General features: G+C 46.7%; 1 protein-coding gene and 1 pseudogene across 1 annotated transcript; both read right to left on the bottom strand.

Moving 5' to 3' along the window:
• Window positions 1–923: 923 nt before the first annotated feature.
• Window positions 924–4,055, bottom strand: Adipoq (adiponectin, C1Q and collagen domain containing). Its single transcript, XM_032899235.1, has 2 exons — window positions 3,608–4,055; window positions 924–1,608 (listed from the first exon to the last, which is right to left on the bottom strand). Exons 1-2 carry the CDS (start codon window positions 3,852–3,854, stop codon window positions 1,088–1,090), a joined length of 768 nt encoding a protein of 255 aa, XP_032755126.1. The 5' UTR covers window positions 3,855–4,055; the 3' UTR covers window positions 924–1,087.
• A 2,702-nt stretch (window positions 4,056–6,757) lies between these two features.
• Window positions 6,758–27,814, bottom strand: LOC116897780 (annotated as a pseudogene).
• Window positions 27,815–27,940: the final 126 nt, after the last annotated feature.

Genomic DNA, 27,940 nt, shown 5'->3' with positions numbered 1-27,940 from the left:
TAGAAAGCACAGTCATCCTTCACCTTCCTGGGAAGGGTGAAGCTGACCAAACAGATATTGGGTGCTTAAACCACAGGATTCCTAAATGTAATAATAGTTTAGATAAGAATGAGGTTTGCAGAAACTGAAGCAAACAGACTATGAATACAAGCGGGATTCAGGAGACTCCTGTTTCTGAAGCACTTGTCAAAGATCTCCAGGGGGGATCCAGAGGGCAAGGAAGCTCAGCCTGAATAGGCAATTGCCCCTAGTCTAAGGAGAACATGTCGCGTACACAGACTTTCATCCGTGGAAAAACACAGAGGGAGTTGGAACGCGGTCACACCAGAAACCTCCTATCCAAGCGGCCTTGAGGAACAGAGAACAACCTCCACGTGGAGGTGGGTGGGATTTCCCGAGCTGGAAGGAAGAGCATGCGCAAAGGCACAGAGAGGAGGATGTGCGGGTTGGGAGGGAGCCAATGAGAATCAGAATAGGACCTAATAGGACCGCCTTCTCTGAGAGAGCTCTATGGAGAAGTCTTGGCGGATGTAAACTGGGACCCGCAGATGAGATGGGAAAGAGACGTCTGCCAACACTGCAGATGAGCATGTGCTTTTGAAAAATGGTGCCATCCAGTGAGAACAGACCATACTCTGCCTTTCGGTTTTAGCTCTGCCACTGTAATGCTTGTGTGTCTTTAGACATTCATAAACTCAGCCGTGAAAAGAGTAGATACTGTATTTCCTATGTACCTTACGGGGTTTTTGTGAACAAGATTTGTGTACAGTGAGCAGAAAATGGCGCGGTCTACTTCCAGATAGTCATGAGACTATTGTGAAGCTCCCATACCAAATGTCATTTTTATTCTGGTATTGCTACTATTGTAAGAGGCGCGGAGACTAGGGAGTGCTTTTTTTCTGGACTAGGAACACAGAAATTATTTTTTAGAAAGTCATTTAATGAACAAATGAGTACTCATGGGGATAACGCTCAGAACCCTCAAAGCAAGCAAGACAGTCAACCTCTCAAACTAAGCTGAAAGCCTGTCGCCTGTTGTTTGATTCTCGGGTCGTATAGGCTACGGGCTGCTCTGAGTTAGTGGCAGTCAGTTGGTATCATGGTAGAGAAGGAAGCCTGTAAATGTAGAGTCATTGACATTATCTGCATAGAGTCCATTGTTGTCCCCTTCCCCATACACTTGGAGCCAGACTTGGTCTCCCACCTCCAGATGGAGGAGCATGGAGCCAGAGGCCTGGTCCACATTCTTTTCCTGATACTGGTCGTAGGTGAAGAGAACGGCCTTGTCCTTCTTAAAGAGGCTCACTTTCACATCCTTCATGTACACCGTGATGTGGTAGGAAAAGTAGTAGAGCCCCGGAATGTTGCAGTGGAATTTGCCAGTGCTGCCGTCATAATGATTCTGTTGGTTGTAGAAGATCTTAGTAAAGCGAATGGGAACATTGGGGACCGTGACGCGGGTCTCCAGCCCTACGCTGAATGCTGAGTGATACATGTAAGCGGCTTCTCCGGGCTCTCCTTTCCTGCCAGGGGTTCCGGGAAAGCCCCGTGGCCCTTCCGCTCCTGTCATTCCAGCGTCTCCTGGCTCACCCTTAGGACCAAGAACACCTAGAAAGTGAGAAGAACTCTGTGAATGGCAGGAACAGAACTGCCCAGACTCTTTCCAGTGAGAGGCTTTTTGTCCGGAACGAACTTCTACCCACAATCCATTTGACAGGACAAGGAAACACATCATCTCCACTTCCCGCACTCTCCACGGCCTGCAGGTTCCCTTAAGTTCATCTCCAACCTTATTTTTCAAAGCCTTTATGGGTGAATTAAAAGATGAGTGAGTGGGGCTGGAGAGATGGCTCAGCGGTTAAGAGCACCCGACTACTCTTCCAGAGATCATGAGTTCAATTCCCAGCAACCACATGGTGGCTCACAACCATCTGTAAAGAGATCGATGCCCTCTTCCAGTGTATCTGAAGACAGCTACAGTGTACTTATATATAATAAATAAATAAATCTTTAAAAAAAAAAAAGATGAGTGAGCAGATTGGTAGTGGATATTTAGAATTTTCGAGCTAGATAGTAAAACCTCGTTCATCGTTCTTTGGTTGACATGGGAATGATTTGCTCTGGTAGAAGCTCTGAGTTATTAGTGGTCCTTGGGGGGGTCAGTAGATGTTCTGAATATGACTTATCCATTTAATTCATTCATCTATTCACTCCTTCGTCCATGCCTTTCCATATGCCCCAAAGCACAGCAGATTTCCAGAAAAGTAATCTCCTGTAAGTATCCACCATAGTTACTCTGCCCTGTGAGCTCTCTGTGCACTGAGTAACCAACCACTGTGTTGCCTTCTGATCCCTGTCTAGTTGTCTTCCCTCCTCTACCCTCTGCAACCATCCTTTTGAGGTGTAGCTCAAGCCCTGAGTCCTCAGAGTGGCCTCACTGTCAATCTGCATCCTCACCGAGCACGCCCTTTCTGTATACCATCCCTTTAGCATCTGCACACATTCAGATGGACGTGTTACATGTTGGAAGACATTCCTTCTCAGTAACTGCTATCCAGAGTCTTGTATGTTAGACTCGTCTGTTGTAAAGATTATTTAATTCCCAGCCCGGGCTGGGGTTTCTTTCTTTTTTTCTTTCTTCTTTTTTTTTTTTTCCTTTTTTCGGAGCTGGGGACCGAACTCAGGGCCTTGCCCTTGCTAGGCAAGCGCTCTACCACTGAGCTAAATCCCCAGCCCCCAGCCCGGGATTTCTACACCACCTTTGCTTATTGAGTTCTTAGATGAAAGACACACTCGCAGTCTTCACATTTACAACAAGCTTTAAACAACACAAGAGCTGGGCAGCTGCCCACCCTCTATGCTGTGAGAATCACCTTTCCTATTGATAACCCCGAGTTATTACTGACTATGTTTCATCTGGGCCGCTCTCCCCTCAGGGCCACGCTCTCTTGACTCTGACCCCATGGACACTTCCTTGCTCCTCCACATTCTTCTCCTCCTCCTTTTCTGAACCCAAGCCTGGGAAACCTAAACTCTAACCTATGTCTCTTCTTCCCTGCTATTGGCTATTGGCATCTTCATTTACCAATCAGAAATAACTTGGGGGGGGGGCAGGGTCCCTCAGCGTCTTATATACTCATTGCTAGGGCACGGTCTTGGGGGATCCCAAATTAGCATTAGAATACAAGCAGCCTTGGGCCAACCCACTGCACTGGTCTTCTTGACTAAACCAAGGTACTTCAGAAATGCATGGAAAGTGCTTATGAATGCCAATGGCTAGAGCAAGAACTACAGGGAAAACAAGGAATATATAGGTAGTATGGAAGGGGTAGGCAGAGAGGATGAGATGCAGATGGGGTGAAGTCATAGATACCTCAGTAGGTACCGTCTAATCCCACTCAAGGAGGACAGCTCAAGCTCCAGGATGCTTATGAACCACAAAAAAAAAAGAAAGAAAGAAAAGAAAAGAAAGGAAGAAAGAAAGAAGAGGAAAGAAAGAAAGGAAGGAAGAAAAGAAAAGAAAAGAAAAGAAAAGAAAGAATAGAAAAGAATCACTGGAATCACTTACCCTGCAAGGACCCCCTCTGCCCAGGTCTCTTCTACATACCTGCGTCTCCCTTCTCTCCCTTCTCTCCAGGAGTGCCATCTCTGCCATCACGGCCCGGTATCCCATTGTGACCAGGATATCCTGGGATGCCTGCCATCCAACCTGCACAAGTTTCCTTGGGTGGAGGGACCAAAGCTCCTGGCCCTTCGGTCGCAGTAATCCCTTCATGACTGGGCAGGATTAAGAGGAACAGGAGCGCTTGCAGCAGGAGCATCCTGAGTCCTGAAACTGACAGGCGTATAGTCATGGGAAGGGCAGACTCACACAGGACATCCAATCAGGACCTGTATCATGCCTTGTCCGTCTAGGTGGATTCCAGTCCAAAGATCTGTATCCACAGATTGCAGAGAGCCGTCAGTGGCTACCCAGTCCTTTCTCTCCCAGGAAGCCTTCAGTCAGTGTCTTAGGGTTTTACTGCTGTGAACAGACACCATGACCAAGGCAACTCCTATAAGAATGACATTTAATTGGGGCTGGCTTACAGGTTCAGAGGTTCAGTCCATCATCATCAAGGTGGGAACATGGTTGGCATTCAGGCAGCCAAGCTGTAGGAGCTGAGAGTTCTACATCTTCATCTGAAGGCTGCTAGCAGAATACTGGCTTCCAGGCAGCTAAGACTAGGAAATTAAAACTCACACCCACAGTGACACACCTATTCCAACAAGGTCACATCTCCAAATCGTGCCACTCCCTGGGCCAAGCATATTCAAACCATCACATTCAGACATCCTCCTCCTCTGAAATCTGCAATGAGTGGCAAAACCTCCTGCACTCAGGCTCCTGCTTGCTCCATTCAACTCTAGACGGCTCCCCACTCCCCTCCCCGGCAAGTCCTTTCTCCCTCGTTTTCATAGACATGAGAGAGAGAGAGAGAGAGAGAGAGAGAGAGAGAGAGAGAGAGAGAGAGAGAGAGAGGAGAACCAGAACTCTTTGGAAACTACAGGGGAAAGCATCCCTAATCCAAAGAATCTGTTTATTCTCTAAAGTGGCAGACATCATTCTTTGCCTAAAGCTCTTCTCCTGTTTCAGCCTTGTCATTTTCTGGCTTTCATAATCATCTAAAATATATGCATTGCCAGTCTATAGAGTGGATATGGCCAAGATATCTGTAATTGTTTTAAACTTGGATTTTTTAGTTTATTTCCATATTATATTCTGCAACAAATTATATTTACATTGATTTACAAATAATCAATCAAGGCTGTCCTCGGGCAGACAGTCTTTGTAAAACTTACTATTATGATATGTTCCCAGATATAAATTATTAGGCCAGAACTCTAAAGTTTTTGTCCTTTTGGGTTTTTGAGGCAGGGTTTCTCTGTTGTAGCCTTGGCTCACCTGAAACTCGCTCTGCAGTCCAGGCTGACCTAGAACAAAGAGATCCATCTGCCTCTGTCTCTCAAGTGCAGGAATTAAAGGCATGTGCCACTATGCCCTGATTAACCTTCTTTAAAAAAGACTTATTTATTTTTATTTTATGTGTGTGTATGTGTGAATGTGAGTATGTGAGTGTGTGTGAGTGTGTGTGTGTGTGAGTGTGTGTGTGTGTGAGTGTGTGTGTGTGTGAGTGTGTGTGTGTGTGTGAATGTGTGTGTGTGTGTGAGTGTGTGTGTGTGTGTGTGTATGTGAGTGTGTGTGTGTGTGTGAGTGTGTGTGTGTGTGTGTGTGTGTGCCCAAGGTGGCCAGAAGAGGACTTCCTGGAACTGGAGTCATGGATGGTTGTGAGGCACCATGTGGGTACTGGGAACTAAACCTGGGTCCTCTGGAAAAGCAACAAGTGCATGACATTAACTGTGAGCTGTTTCTCCAGCCCACCTAAACATAATATTCATTTTTAAGTCTTTTAAAAAGATTTAATTTTATTTTCATTTGTGTGTGTGTGTGTGTGTGTGTGTGTGTGTGTGTGTGTGAGAGAGAGAGAGAGAGAGAGAGAGAGAGAGAGAGAGAGTGCTCACACTCCCACTACCTGTACAGGAGCCCGAGGAAGCCAGAAGAGGGTGACAGATCCTCTAGTGTTCCAGTGTTGGGAACTGAACTCAGATCCTCTGGAAGAGTAACGTGCCCTCTCTCCACCCCTTTTAAAATCATTTACTGCACATACCAGCATTACACGACACCATGCTGCCTGCCACTCACTCCAGCATTAGTATACACACATGAAGACCTACCTCAGGCTGAGCGTGTTGCTCTTTAGCAGGGCACTGGCCAAGCACACACAAGGGGCTGGGCTCCTTCCTCACCACAACAGAGAAAACATGAGTGGGCCTAGCCGAATTACTCTTGCCAGCTTTGAGTATTCTCAGTTTTAAACGGTGTATTGGTAGCCAAGCAGAGTGCCACAGGCCTTTGATTCCAGCACTTGGGAGGCAGAGGTAAGCAGATCTTTGTGAGTTTGAAACCAGCCTGATCTACATAGTGAGTTCCAGGACAGTCAGAGCAATATGGATTTCCTGTCTCAAAAACCAAATCCGAACCAAACAAAAAAAAAAAAAACAAAAGAAAAGATATTGCTGTTTTAACTGTTAAATTTAGTGAGCAAAATAAAGGGTTTTTCTTCTTCTGTCATTAATAAATCATACATTTTATAGAAAGGGCTATTTTTAATTTCCTCAGTAAGCACCTGTGTAAGTGCTTTTCTGTCAGTGAACTTACTGGGGTCACAAAGTGTTTCTTCTGCACTGTTGTATCTTGGATATGTTTTGATTCGGGTTTTTTTCTTGGGGGGGTGCTTTTGTCGTCTTTTTTTAATATTCAAGTTTTTAATGTGAAAAAGACTAAGTCAAGATTTTAAAGCAAACACGCTATAACAATATGGCACTATTTCCATAATCAATGCCCATAAAACGGCGTTAGTACAAAGATCTAAGCAGAGACAGTAGATTAGTAATCATGTAATGTTGATTTTAGGAAGGAGCTTGCCAGGTAAAAGAAGGAACATATGACATAAATTCAAGTATGCAAGTCGAATTTACAAATTATAAAAAAAAATCTCCACTTTTATAGCTGGTTTCTCTTGAATGGCTAGATGTTAGCCTCATTTTTTTTCCATTATATGCCTATTGTAACCAGCCAGTTGGACAAACTCATTTACCCAAATTTACACCCTAGAATATGTCAGTAAACTGAAGACATTATTCAGATGAGTAAGCTCTATTCGTTTTCATCATCTCTGTGATCAGGTTGCAAAGGAGACGCTCCCTTGAACTGCCTGGATGTATTCTTTAAAAATAACCACAAAATCAAGGTAAGGGGGATGGCTCAGTGGTTACGAGCATGGGCTGCTGTGCCAGAGGTTGAGAGTTCAGTTCCCAGCACATTACATGGTGGCTCCCAGCCATCTATAACTGTTGTCCCTTTTTTTGTCTCTGCTTTTCCTAACCCACTGCTTCCTGCTTCTTCGGGAATCTGGTTCTCCTTTTTAGAATCTTTAAGGGACAGCCTGAAGACTTCCCCGATGCCTTTTTGCTGCTTGGAATTGGGCGCACACAGGCTGGGCTCCCTCCAGCAAACTTATTTTCAGCTTTTCTCGATGAACTTGAAAACTGGGGGCTTGAGAAGCCACCACTTTCCTGTAGGCTCCTGGGACGTCGTCGTTTGCTTTGGTCCACACCGCGTTCACACAGGAAGAGACAACTTTCACTGACTCCCCGACTGCAGATGTCTCAACTGGACAAGAACCCCTGGTTTTGTCTTCTTACATCACACTGCCATGACTTGCCCTCTGTGCAGCTCATCCTTCCGTTAGTCTGTCCTCACCTCCAGGGGAACAGAGAGTCTGTGTTCCTGTGCTCAGCTCTGTTGATATTCTCCTTGATTGCAAGCATTGAACAGCTCTTCTCACTGGAAGGGTTTGGTAATACCCTGTTTCCTTTATTCTTTTCACTCATCTGTCTGATATCACTTTTTACTGTACCTGTGACTCTCTTTAATGTTGCTGTAAACTATGGCGTAAGATCATGTTAGATACCTTTGCTCGAATTCATCTTTGCATTCCCTATCACCTCGACATACCACTCTCTAAATATCCAATTCTAGTTAACGGCTCACCAATTGGAACTGGTGGATGTGAGGAGGAGAGGGCCAGAAACAACTGCCTGGGTGGTGCTCTCGGAGAGCAGGAGGCTGCCCCAGACTGGCCCATAGAGTCTCCGAGTGCCTCTGTTGCCATCTCCTGAATCTGGAGTGATCAGGAACCTAGGCTCAGCAACAGCTAAAAATAGAACGAAGCAGAGCTTAGGTCTGGCTCTGCCCCAGAGCAAAAAGGGCAGGGTAGAGAAGACCTCATGTAATTAGAAAAAATGCTTGCCCGGAAACTTTTTTATTACAGTTAGTTAGTTAGTTAGTTAGTTAGTTAGTTAGTTAGTTAGTCAGTCAGTCTGTTGCTTGGTAGTTGGTTTGGTTAATTAGTGCGTGTGTGTGTGTGTGTGTGTGTGTGTGTGTGTGTGTGTGTGTGTGTACTCACAGAAGTCAGAGAACACCTTGTGGGAGTCAGTTCTCTCCTTTCACCAACTGGGTCCCGGGGAATGACCTCAGGTCATTAGGTTCAGCCTCTTTACCCACTGAGCCATCTCGGCTGCCATTGCCCTGAGACTTTTAAGATTCCGTGTGTCTTATGTCAACTCCGCCCTTCTTCTTACAGCTCCAGCAATCATATTCCTGAGAACTCCAACTCGGGAGTCTAAGCAGCACCAAGCTTTTCCATGGGGGAATAGGAAAGAGTCCAGTGTTTGGAATCATGAAGGCAGCTAAGGAGGACCCCAGAGACAAAGGGTGGTTCAAGACTTATCCCTAGTGCTAGGAAGGCAAAGGCAGACCTCTAGAGTTTTCTGGCCCCTCTCTCTCTCTGTACTGAAAAACCAACAACCTTCCTCATCTAAGACCACATTCTCCCGCACCCCTCCGTGTTCCCAACCAATGCTTTTCTCCACTCACAGATCTGATTGTTCTGAGATTCCCCGAGTGGCAAGGGGCGGAGGTACTAAACACTACATATCCTTAGCTGTTCCTTTTTAAGACTTATTTTTTATTTTTTGATTATTTGAATATGCATGGGGATATGCACCTACGTACAGGCACCCATGGAGGGCAGACGTCATTGGATGCCCTGGAACTAAGTTAAAGACAGTTGTGAACCAAGCCCTTTGCAAAATTTCCTCTGCACATACTGCTGACTGCCGAGCTCGCTCTCCTGGCCCTAAGCATGTGGGTGCTAAGGACGGATCCTGACTGGAGGCTTCACTTCCACCTCGTTCTGGATGTAAAGGCAGCTGTGTGAAGGACAACGCAAGACACCTCATTTTTTAAACTCGGCATTATTTCTGTTCGTTATGTAGACAGAGCAATTGCTGCACTTTGACTTTGAAAGACTCCTATTTCTATAGGGGAAACCCTATGGTGTGGAACTGAGTGCTGTACATAAATCTACGACTAGAGCATGGTACAAAAGAAACATTTTGGATAGGTGTTGAAGGTAGATGGCAAGAATCCAGTATAATCCTTTATATTTGGAAAGCCTTTGTCCCACCATCTCATTGAATGATCACAGCCGTTCTGGAGACAATATGGGGGTTCTCAGGGAGACACGTTCTCGGGTACAGAATAACCAGTTCTTGCCCTTTATGTGTTTGTTGGAAGACTAAGCGACAGAATCTATGAACCATGCTTAGTAGGGTATCTGGAGTAAGCCGGTGAGCAATGGCTGTCACTTTTGACTGCACTGATTTAAGGGTGGGGATCTGGGGCTGCTGACTGCTTGAGTGAAATTCCAAGATCCAACAGAAGGCGTGGAAATACAGTCCTGGCCCGATAACAGACTCTGATGTAGACGGGGAAGAGAAAACTATTACAGTGATATACCCTGCCTTTTAGTACCCTTCCCCATGAGAGACCAGAAGACTGTCAATCAAATGGCCTGGCTTCCCAGCCCCCTCCTCATTCTGCCCCCATCTGCCTCACTGGCTTTATTCTCTTTGCCTAGAAATGTGATTTCACAATCTTATCATAAGACCCGGTTGGCAGAAAGTGTGGGGTATTTTATAAACTACAAAATGCTCTACGAGTTCGTGAGAGAAGGGAAGCAAACAAACATGAATGCATCACCCACTGTGGACAGATGCTGCGATTCACTTCACCTACACAGCCTCAGAAGGGAGACCTCCAGCTCAGACATCTGGGAGCCAGAAAGGTTTGGTCATTTCTGCCAAAAAATAAGAAGGAAACAGGTGGAACCAGGCCTGGTGATGCATGACTTTAATCCCAGCACGCGGGAGGCAGAGGCAGGCTGATTGATGTAAGGTTCGAGGCCAATTTGGTCTACAGAACGAGTCCAGCACAGCCAGGGCTCTGTTACCTGTTACACAGAGAAACCCTGTCTCAAAATTAAAAACAAAAAACAAGTAAACAGATGCTGTCCGATGACCCACACTGCCTTCCTAGCAAACCGCACGGGAGTTATACAGAGGGATGGCTGCAATGTTCTAGGATCACAGTCCAGTGAAGGAGATGTGAAACTCCACTTTGACCTGCTGGCATTTCAGCAGCAGCAACATCAGAATCTTGTGAAACTCAAGATTGGGGTTTCCTCTGGGACTGGCAGAGATTAGGCTACAAGGAGAGAAGAGGTCACTGAATATGGTCTCAATACCTCCAGCCAGTAAACACAGCACAGAGAAGTACCAGAGCCAAAAAGCAATTGCAGGACCCTCCCGTCCTTGCTTGTAGAGGCAGAAAGGTTGAGTGCATTCCCTGACTCCCTCGTGGAAGGCTCTGTGTGCTGGAAGCGTGGACTCGTCGGTGGTTTTCACCTTTACGAGACTCCAAGGAGAAGACGCAACGGCACAAGAGGGGAAGACATTGAGAGAATAGGAAGATGAGCCCTGAGAGATTTCCAGCTTACAAACCAGCGTGGCCTGCAGCACTGCCTCTAAGATTAGCCTCGAAGCTTGGGCCCAGCATCCTAACCTGTGTGACAATTCTGTAGAGTAGCAGTTGCACAAGATACTCCATTTTATTTTTTGTTTTATGAGACAGGGACACACACACACACACACACACACACACACACACACACACACACACACACACACACACACACGGAGAAAGGGACTCCTGACTGTCCCAGAACTCTTTGTAAACCAGGCTGTCCTTGAACTCATAGAGATCCACCTGTCTCTGCCTCCTGAATGCAGTTTAAAGGTGAGTGCCACCACACCCAGCACAAAGTACTTTTATCTCATTTAGCCCGCCTATAGGCAGCCTTGCAATAAACAGGAGCACCTAAGACTCAAAGAGGCCAAGATGCTGGCTTAACATCACGCAGTCTTTGGGTTGAATGATGTAAAGAAGCCATTCTTTAAGATTTGTTTATTTTAAATATGTGAGTATACTGTTGCCATCAGAAAAGGGCATCAAGTCCCCTTACAGATGGTTGCTGGGAATTGAACTCAAGACCTCTCTTACCACTGAGCCATCTCTCCAGCCTCTGCAGTAGCCATTAAGGATCGAAGTGGTACTCAAGGGTAGACAGTGGTGGAGCATTTGCCTAGCGTGTATGAAACCCTAAGTTTCATCTTCAGCAGCACATGATAAACAAACAAATAAAAATTAAGTTAATAGTCATAGTTTCACAATGATACAACCCAATCATAAATGGCAATGCCAGGAGCTCAGGCAACTCTGTCTAGCTCCTAAGATTATCTGGAAGGTGTCCCTCAGCGTTGGGAGAGCCGTGAGCATTCTCTTGTCCTGACTTCAGCAGAGCGCGTGGGGGCTACCGGGTTGACGAGTAACTGGAATGTTTGTCTCTGTAACCGCCCTGGCAAGGATGAGACTGGGTTCAATACCTGGGTCCCACATAAAAAGCAAGATGAGGTGGCGATCATGGTAATCCTGAGACCCGAGGGTAGATGAGGATGGGAGAATCATCCCAAAGCTCGGGGACCAGGCTGTGCACAGGGGCACAGAGCGGAAGAAACAAGAGAGAACTGCCTCAAACAAGATAGGAGGGGAGGAATGGCTCCCAAAAGTTACCCTCTCACCTCCATATGCCTGCTGTAGAATGTGCGTGACTGCACACATTAGACCCTTGCATGTACGTGCACACAAGCACACACACAGAAGTAAATAAAATGCTTTTAAATGCTTGGGAGACGGCTCTGTTGATGAGAAAGCACGAAGACCTGAATTAGAACCCCAGAACCACGTAAAAAGCCGTCAGCTTTAAGCCTGACACTGGGGTAGGGGATGTCAGAGTCGAGAACTTCCCCAGAGATGAATGGCCTCAGTCTGGCCTCCTTCATCAAGCTCCAGGTTCTGTAAGAGACCTTGTCTCAAAACATAAGGCGGAGATTAAGAAAGACACCTCATATGGAGAGACACCTCTGGCTTCCACATACACATGCATTCATGTTCACACGTACAAGACTAGAAACAAGCCCATGTCTCTCAAGATTCCTCAAGACTCAGGGTGAGAGGCATCAAGGATTTCTCACTAAGCCTTGGGAATGACACTGCTCCAAGAACCAAGCGGCACTCTCATGCCCCTCTGGCCTGCTCTGCCTGCCCTCTTGCTCCCAGAATGACTCTGACCAAACTCCTTTTTAATGAAGTCACTCGGAGTGAGATGGCTCTACTCTCGTGAGGCTTGATTCAAAACCCATTCTCAGCTGCCTTTGATCCCTACACTTGGGAGCCCGTGAGGCAGGTGGATCTCTGTGAGTTTAGTAATATCCTGGTCTTTGTAAATCCCAAGCCAGTCAGGAATATATAGTGAGATCTGGTCTCAAAAACAAAATTTCTTCAGACCAGGGACTTACATATCATGACACACAAGAGGCTGTCTTGACTTCCAAACCCCGCCCTCCTTCATCTCCTCCACCACCAGGGTTCCGATGCTGTGTTCCCGGAGCAAGAGTTAGGTTTGACAAAGACCAAGCAGGTGCAGTGCCTCTGTCAGAAAATATCTCTCAAATATGGCTTTCTGTCCAGATTGCCACTATTTTCCAGGTTCTCGTCACTTTATGTCACCCAATCCCCACTCAAGCATCCCCTAAAATGCCTCTATGCAGACAGATGTCTCGAACTCCTCAGACCCCACCCATGTTTTCACTCATCGTCCTGGCAAAGTGTTCTACAGCGCATGCTCCATGCATACCTGCTGAGTAGAACTAAGTGGCAGAGACACAGCCTACAGTCTGAGGTCTGACCTCAACTGGGCTTCCTTAGACTGACTCTCTGCCTGCTTCTCCTGTCTCTGTAACTCAGAAAGCTGAGAAGCAATAGATCCCACTTTCCAACGGAGTCTCATCTGTGGATAGACCGTCCTATCTCACTAATTCCAGGCTCCTTTTTGCAGTGAGCACCCCGTTGTCAAATGAACAGGGTAAACTTCAGGTTAGGCTCAAGCATGTGAACCGAAAGGTAATTGTTTCTCTCTCAGAGCTCTGAAGAATTAAAGAAAAACCCCAAAGCTTATCTGCCCCAACCATGTTTCCATGGTCGGAGTTTTCTCTACACCTATCCTCACACTACTGCAGAGAGCAAAATCTGAACACAACCTAACGGGGATTGGGCATTCCTACCCACCCAGTCAGGAATTTAGAATTGTTCTTACCTTTTGGTGTAATCAGATCCACTGGCACTCGTACAGACAGAAATGAAGAGAAAATCGCCAGGTCTCGTGAGTCTGGTACTCATGGGGACAAGCAGACCCCAGCTCACCATTGGCCAGCCCAGTCAGGGCCAGTAGCCAATGAGTGAGCTCCTTGCTCCTGGCAGCTGCTTTAAGACTCCACCCCAGGGAACCCGGCTTAATCCAGCTTGGGTCTGGGAAGCCAAGTAGAGCTTCTGTCAAGCCCTCCTGTTCCCAGGCGCTGGCCATACTCTACCAGAGCAACAGATGGGGCAAGGGTAAGGAAAATAAAAAAAGCATATTTCTAAATGCAATGAAAAATAGCTTCAGGGGTCAGGAGACCTCCCTCTCCCATAAATTTGTCCTGGAGAGTCAATAACACTAATTCTCACATCATAATCCCACTCTTCATTTGTAACTAAATGTGAAGCTGTGGGTTCAGACATTAATATTTCAGTAAAAATGAAGAGAGGCTTCACTAGAATAAGAAATAGAGGGGCTGGAGAGATGGCTCAGCGGTTAAGAGCACTGGCTGCTCTTCCAGAGGTCCTGAGTTCAATTCCCAGCACCCACAGTAATCCAATGGAATCCAATGCTTTCTTCTGGTTTGCAAAGTGCATGTAGCCAAAATGCCCGTATACAAAAATAGACAAACCTTTAAGAAATAGAAGGTGTCCGCCACTTGCTAGCCTGGATCCCATACTGAGGAAAGACTGTGTATATGAGTTCAGAGCGCTGACGAACAGGAAGGTTCCTGATGTAGTGTGAAGGAAATAGCAATTCCGGATTCTAAAATCCTACATAACTCAAGCCCAGTGTCACAGAACACTTACCTTGGCACTAGAGCACCATGTTTCAAGATGTTTCTGGTTCCAAGTTTCAAGCTAATGTTTTGAAAACTCATTTTCTGTGAATAGATAAACCTCGGTTACTCCAGACCCCTGAAGTATACACCTCTTCTGTCTACTGGGAAGCCCAGCTCTGGGTTGACGGACAACTTCACTAGAATTTGCCACCCACTCAGCTGCTCCTAAAAGGCTTGAGGTTGGAAAGGCAATACCTTGGGAACCTCTCAGCAAACTCACATCTTATTTTTGAAAGACCAGAGCTGGTTCTCAGGAGCACAAAGCTGATGAATTGAATGGTGACTTAAGAAAGAGCTCTGGATGCCAGCAGCAACTTCTATAGGACACTCAGAGACAGATCACTCCAGGCGAGGGCGTCTGCTACTTCTAACTACCACTTTCTACTGGCCGCACAGAGCCTGAGTCCTGCCTTTACTGCTGGGTAGGACCAGCAGTGTCGAGCCCACCAAGAAAAGAGAGTCAAACTATGATCTCCCTTCCTGTCTTCCTATTAATACACACATTTGCAGAAGACACACACTTCGGCCATGAAGATTGAGGACATGAGCTCAATTCCAAGAGCTGTCAGATGAGACTATATGGCTCTGTAAGCTTCCCAGGCAAACTGTCTGAAGCAGAGGAGAGAGAAGAACTTAAGCAACTCAAAGCTGTATCATTCTGTATCTTTACCTTAGCATTTTGCTTGTGTGTGTGTGTGTGTCTGCATATGCGTGTGCATGCATATGTGTTTGTGCACATGTGTGTTTGTGCACATGTGTGTGCATGCATATGTGTTTGTGCACATGTGTGTTTGTGCACATGTGTGTGCATGCATATGTGTTTGTGCACATGTGTGTGTGTGTGTGTGTGTGTGTGTGTGTGTGTGTGTGTGTGTGCATTGTTGCTGGATCTCTGACCAGGAAGGCCGTGTGCTCTCTGATGCCTTGTGCTCTTCACCTCTGCCTCTTCATTTCAGCCTCCGGGTGAGCTCCGGGCCCCTGTCCCATGGAGGAGCACTGCTGGTTTCAGCAGATTCTAACTGTTGCACAAGATGGAGTGACTTTCTCCCCAAAACCACATCAATACTTCGCTGGGTCTGCTAGACACCCCGGAGGGTTGTGAAAGCCTCTCATTTGGTGAGCTCTCAGGAGAATCCGCCACTCACCACAGAGGGCATTGTGTGGAAAGACAACATTTGCTCAGCGACGAGAAGCGAACGTTCAACCGCACATGTATTGAGGCTTGGTGTTTTGTTTTGTGCTGGTTTTTTTTTTTTTTTTTTTTTGCTTTGTTTTGGTTTGGGTTTAGGGTTTTTTGTTGTTTGTTTCTTTTTTCTTTTCCTTTTTTTCTTTTCTTTTTTTTTACTTTTTTTTCTGTTTTTGGTTTTTGTTTCTGTTTTTTTGTTTTTTTAAGACAGGATTTCTCAATGTAGCCTAAGCCGTCCTGGAACTTGCTCTGCAGACCAGGCTGGCCTCAAACTCCTGCCTCTGCCTCTCTAGTGCTGGGATTACAGACGTGTGCCACTGCCACCCAGCAAGGCTGGTTTTTTTTTTACCAGAACAGATGAGTCACTGCCCAGAATGAAGCAGCCACAGAAATTGGATAATTCCTTCAGGAGCTCATGTCCACATGAGCTGTCTACGTGTGAAGTGAGATACTTAAGCAAAATGCCAGCTTTTCCCAAAAGGCCTGAGTTTCCCTTAAGTGTGGTTAAAATTTTGCTGAGTATGATTATTACTTAGTCATGACTTTAAAAAAGACAGCTTATTGAAACAATGAAATAAAAATCATATTGCGAGACATAGCACTAACTGCAGAAGAGTGGATCTATCCTGCAGTACTCCCAAAACTTTGGACATTCAAGAAAGGAAAAGTGTCGTTGATTTAGAAGTGTAACTCGGTGGTAGCGTGATTTACAGACACCTGACCTCTATCCCTGGTACCGGAAAGGAAAAAGAAAAGGACAGCTATGTGCTATCCAAAGGCAGATGCACAGCCGTTCTTCGCCCGAGGCCAGCAGCCACTCCCCCCCCTTCTGCTGCTGGACGATTGCTGACCCTGGTCTGCCTGACTTAGATGGGCAGCCTTAGGTTCCCACACTGAAACGCCACGACCTTGGACTGCTCTTCATATTTTACCCTTTAAATCTTTCATACAAACGAATAGTATACTCTGAGCATAACACCCTCCTCCCATTTCTCTCCCCCTCCCATTTGTGCTTTATTTCATGTATGTGAGTACACTGTCCTCAGACACACCAGCAGAGGTCATCAGATCTCATTACAGATGGCTGTGAGCCACCATGTGGTTGCTGGGATTTAAACTCAGCACCTCTGGAAGAGCAGTCAGTGCTCTCAACCACTGAGCCGTCTCTCCTCGCCACCCGTGCTCCCTTCCCCTGAACACTTTCACTTGTGTTTTTGTTTTATGTACACATGCAGGGTTTTATGTAAGTGTATAAAGTCCAGGAGCCACAGAAGAGGACAGGCAAACACAATTTGTCTTTCTGAGGCTGGCTCCGTTCACTATAACTGTCTCCATTTGCACACATTTTCCTGCATACACCATAACCCGATCGTTCCTCATGGCTTACAAAGGAAATCTATTGAGCATATATATCCACATTCTCTTTAAACGCTCTCTATGGTTGAGCATCTGCATTCGTTCACTAGACTAGGGCTGCAGTAAACACGAATGTGCAAATCCCTCCGTGATGTGCTGACTTGGGTTAAGACCCAGCAGTAGTAGAGCCGGGTTCTGTGTGGTGGATCTATTTCCTCCTTTCCTGAGATCCGGGCTGATTTCCACTGAGACTGGACTAACCTGCATTCCCACCAGCAGTGTATCATGTATCGAGGGCTCCTATTTATCCACACCCATGACAGAATTTATTGTTATTTATCGTCTTATGAAAATGTTATTTGTTTTCTTATGACATTCTGACTGGGTAAAATGGGATCACAGTGAGGTTTTGCCTTGCATTTCTCTGACGGCTACTGTATCAGATAAGTCATCTGGGAAGAGAACCTCAGGTGAGGCTATGCTCCCACCAGAATGCCCTGTGGGCAAGCCTGTGGGACATTTCCTTGCTCCGTGATTGAGGGGGGAAGGCCCAGCCCACTGTGGTGGTGGTACCATAGACAGGTGCTCATGGATGGTCTAAGAGGGCAGGCTCAGCAAGCCATGAGGAGAAATCCACTGAACTCCATCCTCCACGGCCTCTGCTCCAGTTCCTGCCTCCAGCTTCCTTCTTGATTCTTGCCCTGGCTTCCTCCAGTGACTTGAGAGACATAAGTTGAAATAAACCTTTTCCTCTCCAAGTTGCTTTTGGTCGTGGGATTTATCAAAGCAGTAGAAACTCTAACAAGGCAAGCCACACAAAGACGGTGTTCAAGGGGACGGTGGAGAAAGCAGATACAGAAACCAAGGAACTCTGCCTCGCTGCGTGGAGTGTTCCTTCCCATGTATTACAGCTGTCATGAGAGACACCAATACACTTTTTGTTTGAGCCGCCCGTCATCGGGTCTGTAATAGCAGATTGCTAATGTGCATGGCATAGGACTTTGTACAAAGGAAAGAATTCAAAGAGTTAGATAAATAATAGGGACTTTTTTTTTTAATAGAAGGGTTCTGTTAGAACTCAATGGCTCAATGGTTGAGCCCTCGCCTTCTATCAGAGTCCATAGTTCTGGGAAAGTCCCTAGATGTACTAACCGTGCCTTGTGGCTTCTGTAGTTCTGCTTCTGGCTAATTGTTCTGGGTCACAGGGGTGTGTCACCCAGGATATGATTTTTCTGCTTGAAAACTCACCCTGAAAAAGGCTCAGAATGGTTTTCTGTTGCCTTGAGTAGTCTTCTCTGGTGTATCACACCACAGAACAATCCTTCCAAATGTTTTAAGAGACTTTCATCCTATTTTCCTGTCTTCTTTTCATTTAAACAAATGGAACAACGCAACAGTTTTACGCACAGTCATCTTTTCATCTTACGTACAAACTGCTTTACTAACGAACCACAACTAGCAGACAACTATTTTAGGAATAGCTATCATGCTCAAGACCCTGGAGAAGAGGACGCAGTGTCTAATGGACCAGAGTGGATGTGTCCCTTGGTGAAGCACCTGGGGACATCTAGCTGGGTGGGGGAGGGGCAGGTGGGGACAAGGGTCTGGTCTCAGTGCAGCAATGGGGAATGCTTCCAACCAGACAAGGCCACTGGGGGAAGCTGCCCACTTGTCACTGGGGTTCCCAGCAGGAGCCCCTACCTGTGACCAAACCAGCACTGACCAGAAGAAGGTGCTGGGTGCCATGCAGAACTCTGCTTCCTGACCTGGCCAGGTGTCAGTGGGGGTGGGGGTGGGGGGCTGGGACAGGGGGAGGGGCTGAGGAGAGAGGGGCAGCTGATCAATGGCAGTGAGGGAGGGCATGGGGGAGGCAAGAGGAAGTTACACTCAGCATTCTCCTCCTTCCCAGAGTGTCTACTACTTCCACACCTCCAGGAATTCCCATGGGGACCCACTCCCTGCTGAAGCAGCCTTGGGGGACCAGGATGTGGAGGATGTGGGCCCCTGGGCACTGGTCCTTGCCAGGAGCAGGCATGGCTGTCAGTGCTGTCTCAGGACTCCTGTTCCCCCAGGCCATCTACTGTCACCTGGGCTTAGGGGTGGGAGGATTCTGTGGTCTCGGACAACCTTTCCAGCTCTAACATGCTGTGGGGGGGGGGACTTTTAACTCAGTTTTCATAGTCGAATCTCCCTGATCCTCCAAGAAATCCACCACTGCCCTTGTGCTTGGCAGCTGTCCCTCTCCCTACCCTCCTCCCCACCTCCTCCCTCTCTTCTCACTAATGTCCCTCACTCACCTCCTTTGTGTCTATCAATTGCTGCACCTCTTCCATTTGGGAAGTCAGAAGAGCAATTAAGTACATCAGCACCTTCACACCAGTGGTGTGATTAATTGATCTGTGGTTATTTTCTAGTGCATGGCACCTATCTATGGTAGCCTGGGACTGTGTCGGGAATAGCACCCATCTGTAGAGACTCTCTCCTGTACTGTGTGGGGCACCTCCTGCCAACAAAAAACTCACGGTGAGTAAACTGAGGCAGCAATAGGAGGTGGAAGATGTGGCAGAGACACAGGGACTCTGGGAGACAGTCAGAGGGAGGACATTGGCCTGGACTGGGAGGAACTCAGACACATGACACTGAGGAGAGGTAACTAACCATGTGGAAGACAGAATAGTGATGTAATAGTGATGGGTGATGTAAGTTACAAGCTAGTCAGGGAATGAGCCAAAGCTAACGGCCTAGGCATTTATTATCAAATAAAAAAGCCTCTCATTGGCTATTTGGCCAGTGGGGCATGGGTGGAAAGTGCATGACTACACACCATCTAATAACGAGCAAGTGCTAGCCTTGAACCTGGGGAGGAACCAGGTGCTCATCCAAACGCCATCTTCCCAGTGCCCCAAGGGTCTCACCATTTTCAGATGAGAAGCTGAGGTAGCAGGATTCCCTGGGCTACATCCTGTAGCTGAACTCTACAAGATTCCTGCTTTCTACTCCCAACCCCCACTAATTGGGAGGCAGACTAGGGGAGCAAGCCTGTGCACAGAAGATCCCAAGGAGTGCATGGCTGCAGAGATGGCTCCGTGGTGAAGGGAGGGCACTGGGCATGCAGAAGGCTCAAGTGCAGTTCCCAGAGCCCATAAGAGAGGCATCCAACTGTCTCTAAGTCTGGCTTCAGGGGATCCAATGCATGTTTCCAGCTCTGCACTCAGATGCTCTTGTCCACACACACATACACGTACTCTGAAATAAAACAGACTTCTTAATGAAAAGTACTCCAGAAAGGGCACCCCAGGACTCAAGTCAGCAGAGAAGGACCTCTAAAATGGAAACCCACAGGGAGGGCTCTGTTCAGGAATGATCCAGGGCTCAGGGGAGCCCTGATGAGTGGGTATGGAGGAAAGAGGCATTCTGGGCAAAGACTGACTGGGGGAGGGAGTGGTCACTGAGCAGAGAGGGCCTGGTGTTGGCACCAGAGGCACAGTCACCTCACCCAGCAGGCAAGAGGCTGTGGAAGATTCTCACCTGCTACCTGGAGGACCCACACACCATTCTGAGGTTAGGGCTCGCCCAGTACATGTTGGGGGAGGGGAAGTAACACAGGGTGCAGGACACAGCGCCTCCTGGAAAAATCTTCAGAAATCCCACCAGATGTGGGAGGCTCTGAGGGCAGCTGGACAGGGTGTGTGGAATTGAGCAGCCTGGTTGGGTCCCCATTTAGCATCTGGTCATGGTGAGAGCATCTGGCTCAGGCCTCACCTCTGTCCTCCAGTTGTGGCTACTGGAAACACCAGGGAGATTCTCTCTAGGTCACTGGGGCCCTGGAGGTCCCTTACAGCAGGCCAGCATGGTGGATGGGGTAGGGGGTGACAGTCTTTCCACTATGAGGGAGATGTAGAGTGGTGGAGAGAACCCCTCCATTACTCCCTGTGTGAACTAAAAGGACCAAATTCCCAGGGTCAGTACCTCAGTATCCCAGATGCTGCCAGGGACTACAGAGCCACCACGAACAGCACTCCTCCATGAGAATGATTCCATTTTGCAAGAAAGGAAACTGATTCACCAGAGTCCAGCAGCCAATCAGTGAAATTCACCATGCAGGAATTAGCACGGGTGGAGGGTTGGGGGGTGGGATTTTTCCCAGGTCAGAAGACTGTTCTCATCCCTAAGATGGGGACAACTGTATTTGTGACAGGCACCTCACAGAAGCTGGGAGAGGGGAGCAGCACCTGCCAATGCTGTATCAGTCGTAAGAGCCGGAGCCATCCTCTGAGCGTCGCTGGACACTGAACCCGATGCGTTTACCCTCTGGGGCAGACTTAACTGCAAATGTCTTCATCCTGGGAAGCACAGACTTTCCCACAGACACTAAAGAAATGGTCCTAGCAGTCATAACATGGTCACAAGCATCCAATCCTTAGCAAATATTCATCTCGGTCACACCAACATTGTAAGGGTTTGGGGGGGTGGTTTTGATTTTTGAGTTTTTAGGTTTTTGAAACAGGGTTTCTCTGTGCAGCTCTGCCTGTCTTGGCACTCACTCTGTAGACAAGCTGGCCTTGAACTCAGAGATGTACCTGCCTGTGCCTCCTGAGTGCTGGGATTAAAAGGGTGCACCACTGTCACCCAGCAAGGATTTGTAATTTGTAAGTGGAAGTTTTTATTTATGACTTTGCTCAGTGTATTGGGGAAGACAGGACCCTCAAGGCCTTCAGGCTATTTCTAGTGTAGGTGCTGATCTCAATGGGGGGCGTTCAAGCGAAGATTGTCCCCTCTCTGCTCCCTTTTCCTGACTGTGGATGTAAACTGACCACTCCAGCCACCATGACCTCCCGACCATGGCAGACTATACCTTCAAACTTAGAAGTGAAATAAACCCTTCCTTCCAAGGATGAGGGGGAGCAGGAGGAGCGAGGAGAGGACGCAGCAGGAGAGTTCAGGGGGATGAGAACTCGTGAGCCTCTCACTCTACAATCTTTATGCTTTGTAGCTCCAAAGTACAAGTATTTTGGAAAACTTGCTCTGGGAGCCTGGGGTTTAGAATATCGAACTGATGTTTTCTCTGGAAACATCAGCTAGTCACCTCAGAAGTAGGCTTGGTAAAGGTTTAACCCCACTAATCAGAAAGCACTTGGTAAATGACAATGACAAGTGAGATCATGACGAATTAATTTGCTCTGGTCTGATTTTTCACTTTTTGCCCACTAGGTGGCAGAATGAAACCACAACAGAGGACATTTGTAAGTCTCCGAGGTTTAAAGTGGTCAAATTATGGTTTGGGGGCTTTTTGGTTTTGGGGTTTTGGGTTTTGCTTGTTTGTTTGCTCGTTTGTTTTGGGGGGTCTTTTTGATTCCTTCTTTTATCTAGTGGAAAAGAAAAATCAAAGGTCACACAAATTCAGGGCCGTTTCCTAGTGTGTATATGAGTCATACTGACTGAGCTCGCTGGAGCTGCCTTAAAGATCCTTCTATTGTAGCATAGCGTCAGAGGCAGGAGGATGGTGATTTCAACACTAACCTGGGCTAAACAGCAAGGTTAAGGCCAGCTTCAAATGCATGGACAGACCGTGTCTCAAGAGAAGCCCTGCCACCCTCAGTCCTTGTCTATGTGCAGCCTCGGCGAAGGCTTTGTCCTTGGAGGATATGAAAACTGAGTTGTCACACTAACCCGGGGGGAACTCTCTGAACACAGCACCGTATCTACATCTCCAGCCCACTCCATCTTTCCAAGGAGACAACATGCTTTCTCCTTCCTCTTGTTAGGAGAAGTTTAGAATTCAGGGTATGGATCTGTGAAGGAGCAGGTACCTAGTGTGTATGGGGTCCTTATTAAATATCCCACACGCAAAGGAGGAGGAAGGGGAGGAAGAGTAGAAGTGGGGAGGACAGAGGAAGAGAGGACAGGGGGAAAGGGATATTGAGGAAGGGGAGGAAGGCTGATTTAAAATACAATGTTTTAAAATAGCTTACCCAAACAGACAGAGCTGAGCTTGAACCTGGAGATATAGGGTTTCACACTCTTCATTCCATTCACTGTTTATTGGTGTCACTGCCGCCCCCCACTCCTTCCACTGTTGTCCCCACCTCTCACTTCTTGTGAGTATTAAAGGCACTGGGCTAGGAACCTTGGGTTGACATACATTTCCAAACTGAATCCAGGTGTTTTACAAAGTTTGGTTCTGTGAACCAAAATTTAAACCTGTACACATCTTGAAGTGTGTGAATCTGAGTTAAACAATCACTTGGAGAGGACTGAAATACTTACCATAAAAATTAAAAATACTTGTAGCCAGGCATTGTAGTGCACGTCTTTAATCCCAGCACTCGAGAGGCTGAAGCAGGCAGATCTCTGTGAATTTGAGGCCAGCCTGGTCTACATAATGAGCTCCAGGATAGCCAGGGCTACATAAAACAGACCATGTCTCCAGATAGATGAATGAATAACTTTGTAATAAGCTAAGAAAAACACTTATTGGCCTGCTACCTCACAAGACTTGGGGGATGTTTCCCTCTTTCCTTTCTGACAAGCCACCCAGACTGCAGAAAAACCAAAAACTCTTGGGCCATGTGAACCATGACCATGGTCACAGGGCAAGCACCCAGGAGGTGGTGGGAATGCTAGAGGCATGCATCACCACAGGGGATCAACTTTGACAAATAGCACCCAGGTAACTTGGAGAAAACTGATATGAGAGACTGTTAACCTGGATAAATTAGAGACATTGGTTAGTGAGCAGACACGAGGGTTAATGCTGAAAGCACACACACACACACACACACACACACACACACACACACACACAGACTGGAGCTGCTCCCATCATTGATGCTGTGTGAAAGGCCCCTCTGAAGTTCTAGGAAAGGGGACACTCCCTAAACAGCCTGTCAGTGGTGAAGGCCAAATTCTTCAGAGAAGAGATGGAAAAGATTAAGGGTTTGGGAGTTGCCTGTGTCCTGGTGACTTGAAGTCACCCAGGGAGGGTCACTAAATGCTAACATTTTTCATGAAAAGGGGAAAGGGAAGGAAATCAGTGACCAATGTGAACAACTAAAGCATTTGCTGGGGACTAGAGAAAGGGCTCAAAGAGTAAGACACTGACTGCTCTCCCAGTGGACCTGGGTTTGGTTCAGGAGACCCAGGTGACAAGTCACAACTGTCGGTAACTCCAGTGCCAGGGGATCCGATGCCCTCTTCTAGCCTCCACACGCACCAGGCACCCAAGTATAAATATATTATAGCCATGTATTTAAAGGTATATATAGAGAGTTCTCTCTATATAAAGAGAGTTCTATAAAGAGAGAGTTCTCTTTCTAACCCTTTTTCTGTGTTCCTTATCCAGAAAAACATTCTGGAGCCCCTGGCCCACAGTCTTTGCCCATATACCCCTCATCCTTAATACAAGAAGGTAGCAGCAGAAATACTAAGATATACAGGACACTCATACAAAACCAAATTTACAGGTTACCAGCATAAAAAAGAAAATTCTTGTTCGGAATGAATAGACAGTATTTTTTAGAATCTATATAAAATTCCCAGAGCTAGGAAAAGAGTGCCTGTAAAGGTCAGGTAACAGAAAGGACACATGAACTTGAGGAGGGGAAAAAAAACTTAAAGGGAGGAGGAGAAAGTATAACATGTGATCGGAAAAGGAGAGGGGAAATACTGGGAGTTAAAGGTGTAAGCATGGATGGGACAAGGAGTGAAGAGTAGGTGAGGGGTTTAAGCAAAACTAGAATATATGCAAAGTCTCCTGTGGTCACACTTATCACCAGTGGTGCTTATTTTAAGGCAGCTCTGTGGTCTTCGAAGGTTTCTGGTCTCTCCTGATTATCTGTGGGGTTGGTACACTTGAACAGCTGTGACAGTTGGGGATAAGCTGACTGATTTCTGCCTGCCTTGGGCCCTTGCCTTGGATCCCACCTACGTTGTTGACCCTACACACTTGCCCATTCTCAGGGCCTTTCCTCAAACCACTCACAACCCTCTCCTCACAGGTAGTCGTGTCACAAATGAAGATACTGCCCTAAACTACAGTGCCTACCATCTTCCTTAACTTTGTGCATAACTTCTTGTATCCCAAACATCTGTTCTCCTATGCCCAGATCCCAGCAGAATATTCTGAATTCAATGTTTTCTTCTCCTGGGCTGTTTCCTAGAGGCCCTGTTACTTTTAAATTTTAATTTAGATAGATAGATAGATAGATAGATAGATAGATAGATAGATAGATAGATAGACAGACAGACACACATAGCTAGCTAGATCAATTGATCTGTAAAAGGGGCTGCCTCATCCTTTTTGGTTCTAATATTTTCTATGTATATATTTTCCTCCATAGCTAACCTTCATGCTTCTCATTGTTATCAGAACCTAGAGCAGTGGTTCTCAACCTGTGGGTTGCAACATTTTTGCAAGCCAACCAACCTTTCTGAAGATACTGAGATATGTACAATTCGTATCAGATAGGTATAATTTGTAACAGTAACAGAAGTACTGTTATGAAACAGCAACAAAATGATTTTATGGTTGGAAGTCACCTGAACTGTGAGGAACTGTATTTTCAAAGCATTAGGAAGGTTGAGAACCACTGGCCTAGAGAATAATGCCAGCCTCGCATGGGCCTCTTATATGTGTGGGTTTTGTATTTGTTCATAAGCAGTGGGTTGTTCCTAGTAACATGGTGTCAGAACACTAAGAATGAAGTCGTATGAATTCTGTGGGCCTGTGAGAACACTCAAGCAAAGACAAGTTTTCGGTCCTCAGTTTCTTCAAAACACTGAATTGTTCTTGGGATGGGTTTCCATACCCCTCCCAGGTATATTGGAGTGAGTTTTTTCAGATTATTCATTACAAGTGGCTAGTGTTGTTTTATGCCTCTATTGAAGAAACATGTTTTTGCTAGGTGTGGCTTATCCTTATGATTATTTTCTCCTATGACGATTATTAACCCTCAGAGTTATAAACTCTCTGGTGCTCTGAATAAAGTTAGTTATTGAATGAGACTAGTCCACCTCATCTTTAGACTCCATTCTCCCAGGTGCCTCCACCTTTCCAGCAGTGAGCAGCATGGAGTTTGTTTTTCAGTTTGGATATTCCTGCATAGTTTGCATTCTCATCCCCATCCACAATAACTGGGCTATTTTCTAGAAGAAACTCAGTTAGAATAACAAATAGTGTAGTGAAAAGCAGTGCAGGGCTGGAGAGATGGCTCAGCGGTTAAGAGCACCTCTGCTCTTCCAGAGGTCATGAGTTCAATTCCCAGCAACCACATGGTGGCTCACAACCATCTGTAAAGAGATCTGATGCCCTCTTCTGGTGTATCTGAAGACAGCTACAGTATACTTATATATAATAAATAAATAAATCTTTAAAAAAAAAAAAAAAGAAAAAAAAGAAAAGCAGTGCAGTCTGTCGTGTGCTGCGTAATTTGTAATGAATGTATGCTCCCTTAGGGCTTGTTCTCTGGTCCTGGAACAACATCTGTAGACCAGGCTGGCCTGGAACTCAGATCACCTTCACCAGCCTCCTAAATGCTGGAATTAAAGGCACATGCCACCAACACCCAGCTATGCTTGTTTTTTTGTTTTGTTTTGTTTGTTTGTTTTTAAGACTTAACTTGTGTATGTGAGTACACTGTAGCCGTCTTCAGACACGCCAGAAGAGGGCATCGGATTTCATTTCAGATGTTTGTGAGCCACCATGTAGTTTCTGGGAATTGAACTCAAAGCCTTTGGAAGGAGGTGCCGCTGAGCCATCTCTTCAGCATCTATGCTAGAATCCCTAAATTTTTTAAAATTTATTTATTATACATCATACAGCTTTCTGCCTGCATGTATGCCTGCAGGCCAGAAGAGGGCACCAGACCTGATTACAGATGGTTGTGAGCCACCATGTGATTGCTGGGAATTGAACTCAGTTCCTCTGGAAGAGCAGACAGTGCTCTTAACCGCTGCGCCATCTCTCCAGCCCTGTAATCCCAGTTCTTAAACCTGAGAAGTTTAAGCTTAAGGTGTCACCAGCTTAAGGTGAGGATCTCTTACAGAACCATCTCAAGGGAAATGAAAACCCGAAAGGAATAAAGTCTTTTGTTACAGCACTAGCCCTGGAATTACTGAGGACAACACTGTGGATTGATTACATTGAGGTTTTTGAGGTTTTCCATCCCAGTTTTGGAGGAATCAAAAACCTTCTATGACAAATATTCACAGACACCACAGAGATTCTGACCTTGTAGGTCTGTTTTAGGACTGAAAGTGTATTTCTGCCAAAACACATATGGGCTTCTGATGAAACCCAGCCTTTGAGAGTTTTGGTTCTAGAAAATGAGCACAATTAGACAAATTCAAATTCTGGTAGAAACGATGACATTTCTTCCACTGTAGGGCAAAGGTTAGTTGATCCCTTTGAGGGATGGCACCCCACCCCAGGAACTGTGATTATCTTTCATTCCTGTGGATTGCACGTTCAGCCCCTAGCAATGCAGTTACTAGAGCAGTCGCGTTTAACTCGTGTGGCGACCACCTCTGTTCACATAGACATAGCTACTCTATAAACTTATTGTGCTAACATGGGGACATCTGAGGGCAGAAACTGGCTAAGACACTTCTCTCTCTCTCTGTCTCCCCCCCCCCACGCCCCCCGTGTGAGAATATTCTGACAGCGTGCAAGTACGTACACCACGTGTATTAAGGGCCTGCAGAGACCGGAAGGGGGCGCTGGATCCCCTGAACTGGAGTGAACTGAATTGAATCAGTTGTGAGCCACCAGATGATGAGCCACTATCAAAACACAGGTATCAAACCGAGTTCTTCCACAAAAGCAGCCATCTCTCAGCCGCCGCACTTGTAAAAGCAGTTTGCCCGGTGCCCTTGCAAATCGGGGGCGGGGCAGTAGTCCGCAAGGTGTCCCCTTCCGGCGAAGGGTCAAGAGAACGCGTCCTGGCCCCGACCTTCGGGGTGACTGTGGCAGCAAACCCAAGAAGCCGCTTCTTAATTAAAGCTTCTTCCAGCGTGGGCCCGCCCTAGGCCCGGTCCCTTCTCCGCAGGTCGGGCCCGTGGCCGCGTCGTCACCCACCGCACTCTACAGTGACTCCGGGCTGAAGTCTGACCGCGGATTACCTCTATAGAGCTCCCAGCTGCAGCCCGGAGCCGCACCTCGGAGGCGCGCGTCATTTTGACTCGCGCGCCGGAAGTGACGTTGTTGCGTGGCGCGCTCCCGCCATGCTTTTCGCCGCCGTCCTGTGGCGGGAACAGCGGCACCAGGGGGACAGAGACAACTGTAAGTGACCGGTCTGGGTG

The sequence above is a fragment of the Rattus rattus genome, chromosome 4 (assembly GCF_011064425.1).
Source record: "Rattus rattus isolate New Zealand chromosome 4, Rrattus_CSIRO_v1, whole genome shotgun sequence".
Classification (NCBI taxonomy): domain Eukaryota; kingdom Metazoa; phylum Chordata; class Mammalia; order Rodentia; family Muridae; genus Rattus; species Rattus rattus.
The sequence above is the reverse complement of the archived record's forward strand: the minus strand, read 5'-3'. Positions and strand labels throughout refer to the sequence as shown.

Excerpts from the sequence above, each read along its gene's own strand:
- Adipoq (XM_032899235.1), bottom strand. The coding sequence starts at position 3,854 with ATGACTATACGCCTGTCAGTTTCAGGACTCAGGATGCTCCTGCTGCAA. Across the intron at positions 1,609-3,607 it reads GGGAGAGAAGGGAGACGCAG|GTGTTCTTGGTCCTAAGGGT; the intron begins GTATGTAGAAGA and ends CTCACTTTCTAG.